The sequence below is a fragment of the Panicum virgatum genome, chromosome 3N (genome assembly GCF_016808335.1).
Source record: "Panicum virgatum strain AP13 chromosome 3N, P.virgatum_v5, whole genome shotgun sequence".
In the NCBI taxonomy this organism is placed as follows: domain Eukaryota; kingdom Viridiplantae; phylum Streptophyta; class Magnoliopsida; order Poales; family Poaceae; genus Panicum; species Panicum virgatum.
Window position 1 is genome coordinate 54,641,718 of NC_053147.1, and position 18,595 is coordinate 54,660,312.

Consider the following 18,595-nt stretch of genomic DNA (forward strand, 5'->3'; position numbering starts at 1 on the left):
TGGTTCAATTTAAAAAAAATGATTGCAAATAACGATATTTCTTAGGCACGAACAACTTCAAAAAAAAAAGTATTTTTGATAACATTTAATTCAAGTTCATGACAGCTGCGAAACTGTACTGATGGATTTAACAACCAAGAGCGCCGGCAAAAATCGGAAACCGTGGCGATTACTACTACAATGAAAACAAAAAAAAAAGCAAAAAGGGATCCACTGATCCACATGTTTCTCCTTCTCCAGTACAATTCAATGTGGGGCCGTATATGGTACAACCGCGAGTGCAGTAACACAGTTTACAAGTAACAAGGAAAAAAAAAAAGAACACAGCAAAACAAAACAAAAAATGGCAGCAAACTATGCAACCCAACATTACAAATTTCATAAACCTGTGTAGTTGACCTGCCCTGTCTATGAATGGACTTTGAGAAATCTAATTATGATACAAGGTATTGTGCCCGTTTCTCCGTTTATGGCAGCAGCCATCCTCACCTATATCTGGTGAAATTTTGGCTCCAAGATCATGCCCTTGGAGCGCCTATGTCCAGATCCAACAGAAATGAACAACATACTTGCCTAGTATGGCTTCATCTCATACCCTAAGAACTTCCAGATGAAATGCCAGAAGTAGCGTGTATCTCCAAGGAATGCTCCGGTATGTAGGTAAGACCTGCAAGAGCAACGATCAGTTCTCAAGACTGAAAAAATTAAAAGATATATATGATGACATTATTGAGATGTTGAATGTATTTAAGACATATGGTAGTCTGAAGTCTGAACCTACTGCGTTAATATTTTTAGTTCACTTCAAGCAAGGAAGATTCCTCCCAATGTCTGACAGCTAGTAAGAAGAATCTATAGATTCACTAATCAAAATTGACAATTCTGCATCTAGCAGCTAAGGCAGCACTTATTGTCACAAGAATTACCTTTCTCCCTTGCACATTTAACTCTTTTTTTTGTCACAAGAATTACCTTTCTAATTCTCCAGTAAGAAAATTGACTGACCACTACTACTTTGCTCATTTAATTCTTTTTTTTGTCACAAGAATTACCTTTCTCCCTTGCAGTTATTTGAAGTGTATCAAGTGTAATGATCCCATGTGATAATGGAAGCAGCTCAAGTTTGACGGTGGTGCTCGAACGTGGAGGAACACACCTGTTAGCATCCACCACACAAGATATTATTCCACAATGTTTTGGAATAGAAGGAGCACAGTTGCAAGCTAACTTTTAAGTATAGAAAAAAAGGGTAAGGTTGAATACCCTAGAGGCACTGCACTTTGCAACCACAGATGAGTGCAGCCTGAAGCATTACTTATTCTATTTCCTACATTATCACTTTCTTTTGGAGACGTAGCCAGGACAGAATTCAATCTTCGAAAGGCAATTTCCTGTTTTCCCAACCCAGATCTTTTTGCTGACTCACTAACACCATCATGAGAACCATTTGGTGTAGTTGGAGCTGAGTTCAAGGATACAACTGAAGAAGAACCAGATGCTTCAGGAGCAAGGACAGTTAACGTAAGGTTTTCAGATGTCATATTAGTAGCTTCGAGGGTTAATACCTGGAAGGAAACAATATATTACTGTGGAAGTGACAAATGGAGAATTTGCATAACAATAATCGAAGAGGTACTTCTTTTAATTAAAATTGCTGCGGGGATCTCCCCCACAGTTTCGTTTCAAAAAAAGTAATCGAAGAGGTAATGCAATAACCTGCACAGGGAGTTGAGGAACTCGAGCACCCAGGCTTGGATTTCTTAAAGACAGTTCGGATGATACAGAGATCATAAGATCGCTAGCTGCAGAGGGTCGCCAGGTTGTGGCTTGCTTGAAAAAAAGTTTTGATTCTACAGAAATCAAAGGGGTGTGAATCAGAAATATCCACTACATTCCTGTTTTCAAGAATCTATTATGTTTCATCAACAGTCTACCTGTGTAATTGCAGCGATAAGATACCAATACAGCATACTGGTCACTTAGAGCAACGTAGGGAACAGCAACCTTTGGTGTAGTAGTATTTAAAGTAGCACCGGTCATCGTTGGGAGTGACAAAGCCGAAGGTGCATCACTGTTGGTCCTCCGTTCCCTTGAGGACATAGTTGCTGGCTTCAGAATAAAAGAGTGCTCCTCGCCCCTCCTATATAGATAACAAATAATGCATAGTACTTAAAACAATGCTCACATCCTTTCAAATTTATTAAAAGCAGACAACACTAAATTGAGACTCCCTTTGGTTCAGCTTTTAGCCGCTGTGGCTGCGGGCAAAAGCCACGAAGCCAACCGAAGGGGTGAGCTGCCTACCAAAGCTTCTAACAAAAGCAGCTTTTCGGTAGTTCAATTCTCACAGCATGTAGCACCCCTGCTTTCACTGGCTGTGGAGTCGAGATTTTCATCGAGATTACCCGCCTACCACTCGTTATGCGTACCACTTCGCCAAAAAAGAAAACACCGCGCATGCCTTTTCTTCCTCGTCATTCTTCCCAGCAGCGGCGCCCCTCCCCACTCCGGCCCCCTCCTCTCCTCCTGGTGGCACCCCTCCTCTCCCGTCGGAGCTCGCGGCCATGTCGACTCCGCAGGGCATGGCAAAAAGGCGGAGGCCACCAGCGCGACGAGGCAGGTGAGGATCGGCGCAGGAGCTCCGGCGACGCCACCATCAAAGCCGCTCCGATCCTACTCCCTTTTCTCCCTCTCTCATCCCCTTCTTCTTTCTCCAGCCAAGAAGAAATCCGAGCTGGGCAGTCACCATCCGCCGGGAAAATCCACAACAACTCCCCAACTCCCTCCTCTGCCACTTCTTGACGAGCTCCGGCCACCACACGGGCAGGAATTGAGGATCCCGCGGTCGCCATTGGAGGGGTCGCAGCAGGCCGGCGCGGAGGGGAGGACCGCGGTGGCCGGCGCCGAGCGGCGGGGCTGCGGTGCTTCGGCGCCGAGGGGCAGGTCTCCGGCCGGCGTGGTGGGGAGGAGCTCCTCCGGCGTGCGTGAGGAGAGGGGGGTGCGGGAGTGAGATCCGAGAGAAAGACGATGCTGATGAGTGGGGTCCACTCGTCAATGAGAGGGAGAATCGAGTGGGTGGACTGTGACTGACATGTGGGGTCCACCCGTAAGTGTTTCCAAAAAAAGCCACGGCTGTTTCACCAAACAGCTTTCAGCTTTCTCACAGCTCATAGCCTACAACAACTTTTCCCACAGCCACAGCTTACAACAGCTTTTCTCATAGCCACAGCTCAACCAAACACACCCTGGGAAAGGGAAACAACTATAGAACTTGGTACATTCCAGTATTCAAGATTCAAGAAACCAAGATTCTAGAGAGAAATAAATTTCTTATTGATGAAATCATGCTGTTCTTCAACTCTACATAAAGCAGCACTAGCAGATAGGTCATCAGCAGAATTAACGAGAAAAGTTGCATATACCTGAGTGCTAGATTTGGCAAGCTGTGACCATGCCCAACCTCAATACTAGCAATTGGTAATGACAAAGGAGCACCTCCTTTGGATGCCTCCTCAAATACGATAGTAATTGCATCAATGAATACAACAATATCTTTCGCATGAGTAGGAGCAATGTTCTGCAGTAGAAATTCATGATATAAGCTTATTTTCGAAAATTTAATATACTAAATGAAAAAAGAATGTATGCTTTCATATATTCAGCGCACCTTTACTGTGACGCACAAAAGATTTTCAACGGTACATTTTGCAGCAAAAGAATGAACCTCAATTGGTTGAATGATTTCAACTTTTCTCCGCCATCTTTTTCCTGGTAGATATACGCCTTCTAGGCCACAACGTACAGAATACCTTTCAGGTTCCAAAGGAATTCCTCTAAATGAAAGCTGCCCATCATTTATGATATCAGGGGTTTTTGCAGGCTTTTCAGGCATAAATTCTTGACTTTCAGATATTGATGGTGGTCTTATGTTGTTGGGTGTCTGAACAGAAGAAGCTGAAGGCATGGAGTAGCTTCTGAAGTTAAATATTTGAGACCCAGTAGAAGAGTAAGCTTGCTTGTGTGATGCACTTGGATTGAGAGTAGGGGGCGCTAAAGAATGAGGCGGTAATGTGCGATCTAAAGGAAGCAACCAACTAAGCAGCTCCCTACATGGATCGTCATTGCTGTCTGAAAGTCCATCCACAAGATTCTCAGGCATACAGTTGCTCGATATACTTTTCTCAAACTGAAGAACTTCAAGCACAGGATCTTCCAGTTTGTTAACACCAACATTCACTTGCAAAACAACCTGCATCCTTCCAATAGAAAACATGACTGTTGAATCAGCATGCATTTAAGCAGTGAGAATTAAAATAAAATACATGGATGAACAGCTAAATGGCAACAATGTTAACTTCTTAAGTTCTTATACAAGATTATTTTTTTAGAAAAAAGTCATGCTCGTCTCTGCAAATAGCCAAATAATAAATTACTTTATTTGGTACTTGCATAGAGGATTCACATAGATTTCATAAAAATGACTTACTAATAAAGTAAGTTTCAGAAAATTACACAGTATAAGGTTACAGAAACACAAGCTACATGAATCAATTTCACAAAAGTACACTTTTATTGACATTCTATATAGCTAAAACCACCCCTTTTCAGTAAGTAAAATTGCAAAACTAAACTTCTATTGTTATATTGTATCGAAACTGAACATTTGAAGTTTTAAACTCTAATGAAAATGCAGTTTCATGACATGGTATGAAAATATATGTGCACTGCTGCAATATGAAGTGAAAATAGAAGTATACTGTTCAAAAATTGATTCTAGCAGTGTAGTTTTGTGATTTTACGGTCAATAAAAGTGCATTGCAAAACTGGCTCAAAAGTGTAGTGTGTAGTTTTGCGAAATTTATTCTGACCAAGAGCAGTTTTCTGAAATTTACTTCACAGAAGTCAATGTCATATTTAAAAGTCTTCAGGACACATCTCACTTGTAAGACCAATCATTGCTGCCAAGTTGCTAACTGGTGAAGCAGGTGCTCTTCTGGGTCCACAGTAGACACCACTTTATCATTGGGTTCCCAAAGCAATGAAATGATGAATGCCAGTTATTACATGTTTGCTCTTATTATGTGGAAAGCTATTTATACCTATCAGCATTTAGTAAAAAACCATTTAGAAGCAATGTTGCTTAAAGAAATCAAAGGGACAGGTGTAACAATTTAAATTAACATGAATATCTCGGTAGGTCCCTGATGCTTGGTTAAGCTTAGCTTGAAGTATAAAACTTGCAGTTATTTATGCAACGTCCATATTCAATGGTCATACAGTACAAGAAGTTGTAGCATATATGTCGCACGGAAATAAAAAAGGACCATTCAAAACATACCACTATGTCTCCATTCTGCAGAGAATAACACTTCACAGTATCTCGAGCGACTCCCCCAGATGTGCTACCATCGAAAATCCCTTTATCAGAAATGGTGTTGTAAATATTACTCCTTGGAGCCTTACTATTTCCCTGGCCATCTGATCGGCCGTCTGACATCTTAGTTGTGGTTGCTCTTTTTTTGGACCACAAAGGTTCATCTGACTCTGCAATCCGGACAAAAAAATTGGATTCTCTGAATCTTCGCAGCATAAGTTCTATTTGCTGTTTATGATCTTCCATCTGAAGGAGAGATTGAGTCTCCAAAATATCATGCCCTGAAGGAGAGGCATCACTATTGAGTTCAACACTCTGCATATCATTATCAACATCCTGACAGCCATTTTCTCCAGTTGTTCCATTATCATGACCATTTGCATTGACAGGACTAAATTTATCCGTGGAGTGTTGCAAAGAATTTCCATTCTTAGACATCACCGCAGCAATTCTGAAGGGGGATATAACCTGTATATCTTGCTTAGAAGATGACAGGCATGCTAGTATATGAACCTGCTCGCCTGATAACTGAACCAAGTCAATTCCAGAAAGGTTACAAGTATAAGATGCAGCGCCAGACATCTGAACCGAAGTCACAGGGAAGAGACATACCTGGAAAAAGGAAGGAACGGTCCAATGGCCGCAACTGCACCATTTCTGAAACATCATTCCAATTATCAGGTAGTGACTCTGCAAACAAATTATGGATGTTAGCAACCATCAGTAGGGATATTAAAATGCTTTTGACAGCGTGAAGAAGTCACCAATAGCACTTCAAAAAGAAAACATATAACTGGCCATAAAGCATTTAGCATGTAATTCCTGTAGCTGACTCTTCCGCATTCAACCCAACTTGTCATCAATCAAGGTGGTAAAGATTAAAATAAAGTACATCACAATGGAAGCTTCTATTAACCTCATACAGATGAAAGGAGCAAACAATTTATTTCTGATACAAAATGGGACAAGCAAGCCGAAGGCACCCAACTGTACGGAATTGTGATCCACCCTTCGTCCTCCGCGACATCAGTGTGCGTCCCCGGCAGCACCGGACCCTTGGAATCTAGGGACCCGGAACCCGCACCGGCATCCCCAGGCCCATTACTAGCGGCTCCATCCTCGCCGCGGGCGGAGGGGGGCTGGTACGAGTCCTCCGCGATGATGAGGCCCTCCAGCGTCGTGGCTGGCTTCGGCGAGGCGTCCTCTGGAATCCGCGGCAGCTCGGGCGCCGTGGGCTGCGCGGCGCTCCGGTAGAGGAAATTCATCGGTGGATGCTGCTCAAATCCCTTCCTGCGGAGCAGACGAGCAGCGGGTAAAGAGGCGAGATCTGCACCGTGCCTGCTAACCGGCGGTTCCACTGAATCTGGCGGAATTTCGTGCGAGCAAGCGAGGATCGCTGACCGGCACTGGAGGGGAAGCAGAGCAGGCCTCCCCCGGGCGGATCTCCGCTCCCGCTAGGCGGGGAGGCGCGCGGCGGCGGGGGGATCAGATCCGGCAGAGAGTGAAGGGGGGTCGGCGGCGATGGGCTCGAGCGGCCGAGCCCGACGTTCTTTCCGTCCGCGGACACAGGAGCCGCCGAGCCGGTAAACACTGACGGGTGGGGTCTCTTACGGATTTTCTTTAAGAGCATAACAAAATAAAACTTTCATAAAAAAACTGGACCATAGGAGCTGCATAAATTATTCTAATTACTTACATAATAAAAACATAGATCTATAACAACAAAAAGTTTGTACTAAACATACCATATTATACGTGCACTGTGTAGATTTATTCATGTGGAGTCCAAAAAAATTGAATTTTATGATTTTTTTTATAATTTATTATAATTTTTTAAAAATTCAGCGGAAATAAATAAAAGATAAAAGACAAAACCGCACCACTGTAGCAAAAGCAGGTTAAATATCTTGTGCAAAGGTGAGATGTTATACCTTCCGCAGTGGTGGACCAGGTTTACGTTATCACTGATACATGGTTTTATCAGTGCCCTTCGATATCGATAATCAATTGAAAATCGGTGAAATATCGCTAAAATCGACTGATAAGGAAGATCAAATTCAAATATCGATAATCAATGATTTATCATTGATAATCGATGCAAATCGGTCGATTTATCGAAAATTCGGCTGAGAAATATATTTAGCAGATGGAAAATAGAAAATTTTATAGTATTTTTATTTGGTTTGTTATGTATGGTATTTTATAAGGTAAATTATACATACATATGTAGCTTACGATAGAATTGCATTAGAAATAAACATGTACATATATTTTGTACATAAATTGAATAAACTATAGATACATATTACATATATCCATGTTATGTTATGTATAATTATGCAAACCGCACAAATAGGCATAAACCAAATGAAATTGCACATAAATACAAAAAAGTACATAGTCCATACAAACCACATTGTCCATATTAGCATAAATTGACACAAGTTTTATGCAAATTGGTAACAGACTCATATGACCACATCCATAATTCATACAGAAAGGCACTTAAAACATCCATTTTTCATAAATGACACTTTTTTATAATAATTATGTAAACCAATTAGACATAGTTTTTTTAGTATAAGCATACATATTATAGTCAATATTGAAGCCTATTGTATCCTAACCGATTTAACAACAAATCAACATTGAAGTCTTTCTTCCCACCACTAATATTTAACACTAGTCTACATTGCAAATTATCAGTATAACCATCCATTTGTAGCATAATATACAACAATATAGTAAATACCCCATGCATATTTGGTCAAGTTGGTGAAAGGAAATAGAAAATCAACCAAAATTGTTGAATATCAACTGATTTGCATTGATTATCGATGGATTTGCATCAATTATCAGGCTTTAGTATTGGAAACATTTTTTTTGTCTAAGCAAACGGTGGTTGTTTTTAATATGTGACATCATTCTAGACTATAGAGAGGCTCTAGTTTTTTATAGAATTTTTTCCACACTAGTTATAAATTTCTTTGAATTTTTGAAATTTGGATCGAAATCCATCGAAAAATCAATTGAAAATCAATATCAGTCAATATCGGTAACGGTAAATATCACTGATAATCGCGAAAATCGACCGATATTGAAAACCCTGGTGGATGCGATGCATGGCAAAAAAGGGTGCCACATGGAATCTGGAAAGTAAAAAAAAATTATCGTTGTCTATTAACTCCATGCATGCAAGAGTAAACAATTCACTAATTGTGCACCTACTGTACTAGGCTCCGGTTCTTCTCTCTCATCCAAGGTGTGCTCTCTCAGTAGTTGCTCCCGTTCCTGCTAGTGACACATGGGACGAGGGTGCGGACACTGGAGAAGGCCTTAGAAACCCAATTTTGTAGTTTAGGGGTGATGTGATCCACCATTGATACTTTGGGGGTTATATGGATTTTTCCTAACCATGCTTTTGTGTAGTACTATAATTGTGTGCACGTGAACCATCTAATGTACGCAATTTCTAAGTGATATAAGATTTTGATTATATTTTTAATAGTGGGCATGCTTCAAATACACTGAGCATCTCCAACAGTTGCTCAGTAAACATCTTCCAATAAAATGATATACCATTTTCATAGATTATTGGGAAAGATGTTTTTACAGCGCCCAATAACCTCACCACAATACAACTAATATATTGGGAGAGACAAAATTCTCCCTTTATTGAAGGGAGTTAGGGTGAAATATTGGAACAACCAAATAATTATGGGGAAAGTGAGAGGGAACTATTAGTCTATCATACATTTGCATCACGATTTTTTCGTCATTCATAACAAAGTACTCTAGTTCTGCTTGCAACAAATCAATCTTGTCCTCCTTGACTTCATTGGTCCCTTCACGAATTTCTTTCTCAATGTGTCCCAAATTTTCTTTTCAATCTGAACATTGCGGACTTTATTAAACTCTTAGGCATAAAGAGAACTTGTGATTACCCTTATAGTTTGCGCATTGCGAAAGTAGTCTTGACCTTGTTTGGCCGTGGGTACTCCATCCTTGACATGGAGTTGCACCTACAACCACAACTTTCTAAGAATGATGAAGCATGTAGAGGTGTATTTTCGTGTCACATGCCCACTTGGAATAATTTGTTACATCAGAGAGGCTTCCCCCAAGTGGACCGATTGAAATTGAGAGGAGGGGTACTGTGATGATGCGTAGTTGAGAGAAACTTGATTCATCCCAAAGAATGGATGATTTTCACTTTCTTACTTTTCGTTCATCTTCTCTTTTCTCCTCCTTTGTGCCTCCGACATCTCACCTTCATCTTCATCACTTGAACTTGGCTCTTCACTTGTTGTGGCATCATGGATGGAGGGGGGAGGAGTTGTGCAGCCAAACGGGTTTCCAGAGCTTCCCATGGGGCCAGCATCAATGGTGGCTTGAGCAGCGGTAACTTCGGCGGATTCGACACCGTCCCCACTTTTGAGGCATTGTGAAATCCTGATGGGAACAGATGGTCCGATCTTCCGTCAAGTGGGGGATGACTATCGATTTGGTGGAGATGTCACACAAACGATCCGGCTTCCAATCAATAAAATTCGAGTCCTGCAATCGCATCACTTCTCCTCTGGTTATCAACCATGCGCTGCACGATTGACTTCGCCACGAAGGCTAATCCTTGCCTGCGAATCGAAGACACAAGCAAGAACAAAGAAGAACACGCTAGAAAATTGCAGATGAATTACTGAAGCACTCAAGTTGGGGTCTCACAAACCTCTCTCTAACAAGGAAACATGACCTGAGGAATCATGTAACTGGCAAAACATGAAGGAAAAAATGGAGATCCAAGATGCATCAGTCCAGAGAGGACTGATAAGATTAAGGACTGGACATTTACAACTAGTATTCGTAGAGAAATAAAAAAGAAACGTTTTTCACATGAAAATAGAAAATAAAATTAGGAGGTTTAAAGGTTCACTGACAGGAATTTAGGCGGAAGGAGACGAAAGATGGGAGGTTCACTATGTACCACAGTTTGTTGGTTTATAGCATGGTAGAAATGCTGGAATATCTGTTGTTCTTCGACTTTTAATTCAGTTGGTTAAACAACAACCAGGTTTCCTTATCCTGAAGCCAGCGATGTGGGCTGAAGCGACAGTAAAGTCAGTTGTTGCACACCAATAATTTTCCTCAAGTGAAACAGGCTAATGTCTTATCCGAAATAGTACACTGTACTTACAACAAAATCTCCATGACAATAGAATATTAAAAATGGAAAAGACCTGCCAACATCTTAAATTGAAGTACCTAAGTAAACATCTTAACATGTCTTAAAGAAAGATAAATATCCACCTGCAAACTCAAATTACATCAAATAACATGTCTTAAATATCCTTGGATTTGGCTACAGCTGAATAGGGATAGTTGCAGTTTCTTCAGGATACATCAAACTATCATAAGTTGAGTATTGTGATGTAAAAGACTGTAATGTCCCACGTCCGAAACTTACTGTGGCTCGGCTCCTCACCCTGAACGCGCTGCATACGCAATAGCACCTCTATTACACACTTCCGTCATTGCTTTGTGTAAATAAATGGTTTACCTGGAGGTGTTATGTTGGGAGCGACATAGATTACAATGCAAGCTGATCACTGCTAGCTCTAGTGATGTAAATAATATGGATATTTCCCAACCGACCGACTGACCGAGAGGGGTCGGATAGTGATTCGGATATTATTTTTGGATATCCGGATGATTTTTCGGAAATCGGATAGGAATTCGGATCCTTTATTCGGATATCAGATTCGGATACAATATGGGCAATACCCGTCGTATATTGGATATCCGGTCGGATAATCCGGATAGGTGATTCGAATATCAAATTCGGATAATTTTATAATATATATATATATATTAGTAAAAAACTAATTTAATATCTAAAAATCTATAACTAATTCATTTCAAATCAGAAAAATATAAAATTGTTACCAAAATTTTTCTAAAAATATAATCTACCTAGTTCCACTGGTTTTACAATGTAAAATATATACATTAATATAAATTGAATTTGTCTCTAAAAGTTTATAACTAATTCATTTGAAATCAGAAAAACATAAAATTAGCACAAAAAATTTTCTAAAAATATAATCTACCTAGTTCCACTGGTTTTACAATGTAAAATATATACATTAATATAAATTGAATTTGTCTCTAAAAGTTTATAACTAATTCATTTGAAATCAGAAAAACATAAAATTAGCACAAAAAATTTTCTAAAAATATAATCTACCTATTGCCACTCTATAGAAGTTGAATCTTATTTATTCTTAGTCTAGTTTAAGAAGTAAAGTCAAACTTTAGCAATGATTCGACGTTCCATTTTAATAAAAACTCAAAATCGTATAATGATTCAAACTCTAGTAATAAATTGATATCTCCTACATATATTATGCATGTAATAAATTAGAATGTCAATGTCGTGTAGTTGAGTGCCTAAAATGGTATGTCATCTATTGTTATAATCAAGCATGATTTTAATTCAAATCTAGCCTCCAAAATAGATGAATCGATTTGAGTGCAAGTTAGAATGTCATGTAATTGAATCTCTCTCATCTATGTAATCGTTGGAAAAGTTGTTTATTAATTTGCTTCATTAAATATAATTTAATTAGAATTTGGAATCTTATGATGTTCGAGCGTTACAACATGTGCGAATGTTGTCTTTACTCGATATCCGAATAAACATCCGTGCCCGATATGATCCGCATCCGGTTCACTCCGGATTCGATACACATCTATTTGTATTCGTAACCGAAGCAATTCGAATCCGTATTTGTATCCGAGACTATCCGTGTTCGAATCTGAATCCAATAGAAAATGTGAAAACAAATACAATATCAACAATATCCGTATGTATCTGATCCGTTTACATCCCTAACTAGCTCATTAGTACCGGGCTAGAGATATACTCATTAGTACCGATGGGAACCCCCGATTTAGTACTAGCTCCCTGCCCGGTACCGCTTGATCGGTACTCAATGCGCATGTGCATTTAGTACCTGTCATGCTGCCCGTTACTAAATGGCGTGTTTACTGTTTAGCACCGGTTGGTACAAAACTGCTTGCTACGTAGGGTTGAGTCATTGAGTGTGTGTATCTCCCAAAACCCAAAAGGTACTCATTTGTCAATCTCTCCTTCCTAATTTGTGATTTCCATTATTCCATACACATAGAAATGTTAACATTTAGTTTGAGGGGTGTGTACATTTTTGAAAGGCTGCTATTGTACTGCCGTGGTCATATGCCAATTGCTCCCTGACATCGACTTGCTCTACCAATTTCCATTATTCCTAATTTGCTGTTCTTTTATCAAGGGGTGATTCGTGGGTACCTGTAGTTCATTGACATTTCTTGAGATGTACTGGATAAGCTATTACACACTAGTTATCTAGCTCTTTTATACTTTGCATCCATAAAATCACTTTTGTCATAAAAGACTAGCATGAACACCTGTGTAGAACACCGGCGATGGTTTATGTAACCGATGGACAAGATTGCACTCTCCAGAAATTCTCCTACTCTGCCTTTCAAAGTGACCAACATTTCAATGGACTGATTCACCAGAGTGCTATAGGATCCTCCAAACAAAACAGATAAAAAATTGCACTTTTGATTGTACTGACACAAATCTCATGCGTGATGTAAGAAAAAGATCTGGAATCCTTTAAAAATTGGTATACTGCCATCAGAAGAACCCAGGAACTAGTCAAAGTGGCTGGGACATTATTGGTAGCACATGAGCACAATTGTCGACAAATTACAGATAGTAATACCCCACCCCAAAATACGGTCCACATGAAATGAAAAAAAAGTTGAAATATTACAATTTCTTCCAAATTTATAATTCCTATTCCAAATGTGTGTTGCTGTGACCAGCATTACAGTACATGTTTAAAAGAGTATAAGAGGCTGATTTTTTCAAATATCCTTGTGGGTTCTCATCTTTTTGTAGGAATAGGAAGTGCTCATGCAACAAGTTTTGAAGTAAGGACTGTTACATGCCACAATCTTAGACTGAAAGCATAGAATTGGCAAAGGATTGGGCCATACAAACTTAACCATGGCATCATGGTTAAAAGAAGAAACCCGCATTTCCTTACATTATTTATATTTCAAACTGCTACTTTTGCTCAAGTTATGGAAAACACAAGATGTTTTTTTTATCATGCCCACACAATAGCAACTGTAGCTCTCATCAAATCATCGGTCAGGCTCTCAGATGATTGTGATGCCAGAAAGGTATGAGAAAACTACAATTCACATCAGTGAGTGGCTCTGGGTTACCTGCTGTTCCTTTCATCTGGAGCCACCGGGGTATGATGAATGACGGTTGTTTGCACCGGAAGTGGGGTAGTCATTGAGCACAAATCCAATACTTCCAGCATGGACGAATTCTGTCTTGTCAATATTTATAGTCTGATTTTTTCAAGGATTCCAAATCAGTGGTGTTCTTAAGAGATAAGAGAATGAAAATGGATGTGATTTTGTAGAGTCATTGTGGTCTGTTCCAATCTGGTGCCTACTCTCTTCCAGTGGAAAGAAGTACATACCTAGTTAGTAACTAGCAATTTATTTAGTAACTAAGTTCTACTCTGCACATTGAGTAAAACACGCACTCACACCAACCCCGCTTACGCTTTCATCATCGCTTTGCGTAAAAGGGTTAACCCGGGGATTGAAATGCACTTGTCATTTGGGTTTATATGTTGGTGAGACTCACTCTCAACTAGCAAGGTGGGACAGCTCCCAACACATATGTCATGCTACTCACACTCGGGTCACTAGTGAGCTCAAATTCATCCTTGTTAGGCCGGGATGTCACAAGGGTCGTCAAGTTCAAAAGAAAAGTGAGCTAATCACTTGAGTTATTGCACCTGATGTTGGAGTTGCTTTTTATTCCCTGTAGCATCTTAGGCCTATTGCATGGTAAAATACATAAAAAAAATCAACGATGAGATGTACTCCCTCTGTCCCGATTTTATTGTCGCCGGGGAAAAGGGATTCCCCTCACAGGCACGCTTTTCTAGCGACTGTTAAAGCGGGACGGAGGGAGTAATTGTTATGAACAGAATAGAGCTGAAGAGGATTACCATGCGCTGGTTCAGTGCTTGATAGAAGAAACAGAGAGCCTAAGGCCAAAAGCACCATGGCTATGCACAGTGGAGTTATCTTCATCCCCAAACACCTTTCTTTTGAAGAGGATTACCATGCACTGGTTCAGTGCTTGATAGATGAAACAGAGAGCCTAAAAGCACCATGTCTATGCACAGTGGAGTCATCTTCATTTCCAAACACCTTTCTTTTGCGGATACAACCACTTCTCTGACTTGTCTGATTCTAAAGGACAGCAAGTCTGCTCTTTCATAGCAGCCCATCATCGAAAAAGAGTAGTGGATCATTGTCCACAATGATGCGTCTACCATCGACCAAAAGTCTAACCTTCTGTTTACTTTTGAAGTTCAGGCACAATTTTCTTGCAAATGAACTAAGAAGGCAATTTTCAACTTGGGCAATAAAATGCCATGCCGACATCAAATCACATGCTTATGGCTGTGGAAGGGAGCTCCTGGCTTTCTAGAGAAGTCACAGGGAAGAATAAACAGGAAAAAGACAAACAACATTTAAAGGTATCTATTTTTATGTGAGCCAAACTTCACTGACTGTATGTTCTTTCTACTTGCTAGCAGGAATCATCTAACTGGCAAAACATGAAGGAAAAATGGAGATCCAAGATGCATCAGTCCAGAGAGGACTGATAAGACTAAGGACTGGACATTTACAACTAGTATTCGTAGAGAAATAAAAAAGAAACGTTGTTCACATGAAAATAGAAAATAAAATTAGGAGGTTTAAAGGTTCACTGACAGGAATTTAGGCGGAAGGAGAAGAAAGATGGGAGGTTCGCTATGTACCACAGTTTGTTTGTTTATAGCATGGTAGAAATGCTGGAATATCTGTTGTTCTTCGACTTTTAATTCAGTTGGTTAAACAACCACCAGGTTTCCTTATCCTGAAGCCAGCGATGTGGGCTGAAGCGACAGTAAAGTCAGTCGTTGCACCAATAATTTTCCTCAAGTGAAACAGGCTAATGTCTTATCCAAAATAGTACACTGTACTTACAACAAAATCTCCATGACACTAGAATATTAAAAATGGAAAAGACCTGCCAACATCTTAAATTTAAGTACCTAAGTAAACATCTTAACATGTCCTAAAGAAAGATAAAATCCACCTGCAAACTCAAATTACATCAAGGTAAATGAATGTAACAAACAATTATTGCTTATTACTGTTGGCAAAAAAAAAGAGGTTGAAATTTCTAGTTCACATAATGAATGAGGCATGTACCACACAATTTGTACAATTCAAAAGCTCTGAATCTCATACATATTGTCTAAGTATACATCCCTCATTGGAAATAGCTACCATAAAACTAATTTCCAATGAAAACAATAACCTAATACATAAAGAGTTTGGATGTGTGAAAACATTACGTGGACTAAACAACAAACTCTTAAACTGTTATGTTAAAATGCACCTGTAAAATGCCCATAAAGGTGAACGAATGTGAATGGAAGATTTTTTTTTTTCAAAAAAGATGTACTCAAAGCCCATAACTCAAACTAATGCTGAACATACAGGAAAGGTAAATACATAATGATAAAAATCAAAAGCAGTGAAATGTCTGTGAACTAACAAATGGCCCCAATGCATGCAGAAGAAAACTTTTGGGTACCAAGTTAGCATACTTAACTTCTCAGCATAATGTTCTGATGATCATAAATTCAAAAAAGAAAAGTTATGAGCTTCTGCTGCTCAATCCATTTATTCATACCTTGAGATAATCATTGCATCAGCAGCCAGCTTTCCTGAATTTGTTACCCGCTTTGCTCGGATCAGCATACTATGGTGAGCCGCTATAACCAAAATTACACCTCTAAGAAAGGATTTTAATCTTCTGATCTGTGGTGGGACGCGTCACTAGGACATATTTGAGAATACCCAATGCGTTCATGTCCATTCACAACAACTGTCATTTTCTGTCTGCAAACAGTCATCTCAATTAAACCTCTATCCTTTCACAATACCACCTGTAGTCTTGTCTCCTTGACAAGTTCCCTTGACCATGAATTTCTCAACCAGCTCTTCTTGGCTCAATCATAGTTAGCTCAAGGCATGTGGCATTCCGCATTCGAGCGAATTGGTATTCCCAGGATCATAACATACCTAACGAAGTGACCCCACAAGAAGTTTCATGTTCGTCACCTCCTCCTGAGTACGCTCATGCTTCGCCGGTGTAAACAGCTTCCAGAGCCCCGTCGGGTGCCGCCGCTTCACCATTTCCTCCCTCTCCCTGACCAGGCCCCCAAAAATCCTCTCGCATTCCGGGTACGGCTTGACAAACATGTTGTAGAACCTCCTGCGACTCAGCCTCACATAGTGCTTCATCTCAACAGGGTCCCCGAGCCCGCCGACGGATTTCAAGTGCTCCACCACATTGTGCCGCGGGATGATCCACTTGTCGAGGTTCACCCCCAGGAACTCCGGGTACTGCACCAGCCACCCGACCTCGAACCCCATCGTGTCCACCAAGAACTCCACCTTCCTCTCCACGTCCTCCGGGGAATACAGCATCGCGCGCGGCTCGGCGGCGAGCACGCGCAGGGCGTCGTGGCGGGTGAGCCCGCGCGCGTGCAGGAGCTCCACCCGCCGCCGGGCGGCGACGGCGGCGCTGAGCGCGCCGTGGGCGAGGACCTGCTCCTTGACTGCCTTCCGGCACCGGAGGTCGCGGAGGAGCTCAAGGAGGCGGGACGGCTCGCCGGGGTCCATGGAGAGGAGCCCCTCCGGGTCGGACGCCAGGGCGGCCTTGATTTCGCCACCCGGGAGGCGGAGACCGGCGAGCTCCTGGAGGAGGCGGCCCAGGCGGGGGTGGGCGTGGGCACCCGGGAGGCCGCGGAGGAGGGAGGCGGACTCCGCAGCGGTCAGGCCGGCGGCGCGGTGGAGGAGGTGGTGCAGGCTGGTGGGGGTAGCGGCCGCGCGTGGATGTTGTGGGAGCTGAGAGGGTTGGCCGGCGGCGGTGGCGGGAGGGCTGTTTAGGATGCGGTCGATGCGGGGCAGCTCGCGGGGGTCCGGAGACGAGGTGGAGGTGGAGAGCGGGGCGGGGCTCGGGAGGATCTGGTGGAGGTGGCGGCGGCGACGGAGGGCCTGGAGAGCGCGAGCCATGCCGCCGGCGGCGGCGGCGGCGAGGAAGATGCGCGGCTGCGCAAAGTGGTCTCTGGGAGACTGGGACTGTACTAAAAAAAAAATTCTCTGGGACTCTGGGGAACAGGGAGACTCTCTGACCCCACCAAAATTTTTTTACTAATAATTAGGGTATTAAATAAAAACAGTTTACAAAATTAACTCTATAATTTCTACGCTACTTCGCGAGACAAATCTAATAAAACCTTTGATCGCATGATTAGAGGATGGTTGCTATACATTACTGTAACCAATCATCGGTTAATTACTATCATTAGATTTATCGCAAAAAGTTGCACCCATCCGTGAAAAGGTTTTGCAAATAAATTTCGTTTAGTACTCCATACAAGTAAGATTCTTTTTGTAGCACGAGTAGCGCAACGTAACCAAACAGGACCTTTGTAAAACAAAACTGAAAACAAAACTGACTAGTGGTCAAAGTTTAAACACAACTTTCAGCGCTCGGATTCTGGTCCCACTACAATTTGATCCTTATATATTTTTAATTTAAAATTATATAAAATTAAAATCTAATTTTTTTAAAATCCAATTCTTAAATTATTTAGATTAAATTTTAAAATCTTTTACCATCTCTAATTGGGATGGATTGTGAGTTGACAATCCTAGATGTGCCAAAACCTAGTGCAATATCCCCTTATCCGTTTGAATAGAAAATATAAGCTACGAATTACTGCACGTTTTCGATATTGCTAATAATATTTTTTTCTGTTGAGAATTCATACCTATATAAATATAAATATTTGACTGTACACATCGTCCAGTGAATCAACCATGACACATTCTACAAAAATAATAAGGATACCCATCATAGAATATTGTCAAATACTATATGTGTTTTGACTTTTGAAAAATACTATTCTGTCAATTCCAGCATTTAGAAACTTTTCATTTACTTATTTAAGTACCACAGGATAGTTACTTAATATCATTGCGGTTGCAATTCCTGAA

General features: G+C 40.9%; 2 protein-coding genes across 4 annotated transcripts; both read right to left on the reverse strand.

Annotated features, from left to right (window-relative positions):
- Positions 1 to 181: 181 nt before the first annotated feature.
- On the reverse strand, positions 182 to 6,940 carry LOC120666208. Of its 3 annotated transcripts, XM_039945990.1 has the most exons (11): positions 6,776 to 6,939; positions 6,363 to 6,664; positions 5,987 to 6,064; positions 5,339 to 5,895; positions 3,668 to 4,249; positions 3,423 to 3,577; positions 1,935 to 2,140; positions 1,717 to 1,850; positions 1,264 to 1,565; positions 1,053 to 1,156; positions 182 to 667 (listed from the first exon to the last, which is right to left on the reverse strand). In XM_039945990.1, the coding sequence occupies exons 2-11, from the start codon at positions 6,637 to 6,639 to the stop codon at positions 597 to 599; spliced, it is 2,466 nt and encodes an 821-aa protein (XP_039801924.1). In that variant the 5' UTR covers positions 6,640 to 6,664; positions 6,776 to 6,939; the 3' UTR covers positions 182 to 596. The 3 variants fall into 3 exon arrangements, with proteins under 3 accessions (XP_039801924.1, XP_039801925.1, XP_039801927.1); XM_039945991.1 differs by having other exon boundaries at positions 6,363 to 6,940; XM_039945993.1 differs by lacking the exon at positions 6,776 to 6,939 and having other exon boundaries at positions 5,339 to 5,902; positions 6,363 to 6,545.
- Positions 6,941 to 15,721: 8,781 nt separating this feature from the next.
- On the reverse strand, positions 15,722 to 17,667 carry LOC120666211 (transcription termination factor MTERF15, mitochondrial-like). Its single transcript, XM_039945996.1, has one exon. The coding sequence runs from the start codon at positions 17,606 to 17,608 to the stop codon at positions 16,613 to 16,615; it is 996 nt and encodes a 331-aa protein (XP_039801930.1). The 5' UTR covers positions 17,609 to 17,667; the 3' UTR covers positions 15,722 to 16,612.
- Positions 17,668 to 18,595: the final 928 nt, after the last annotated feature.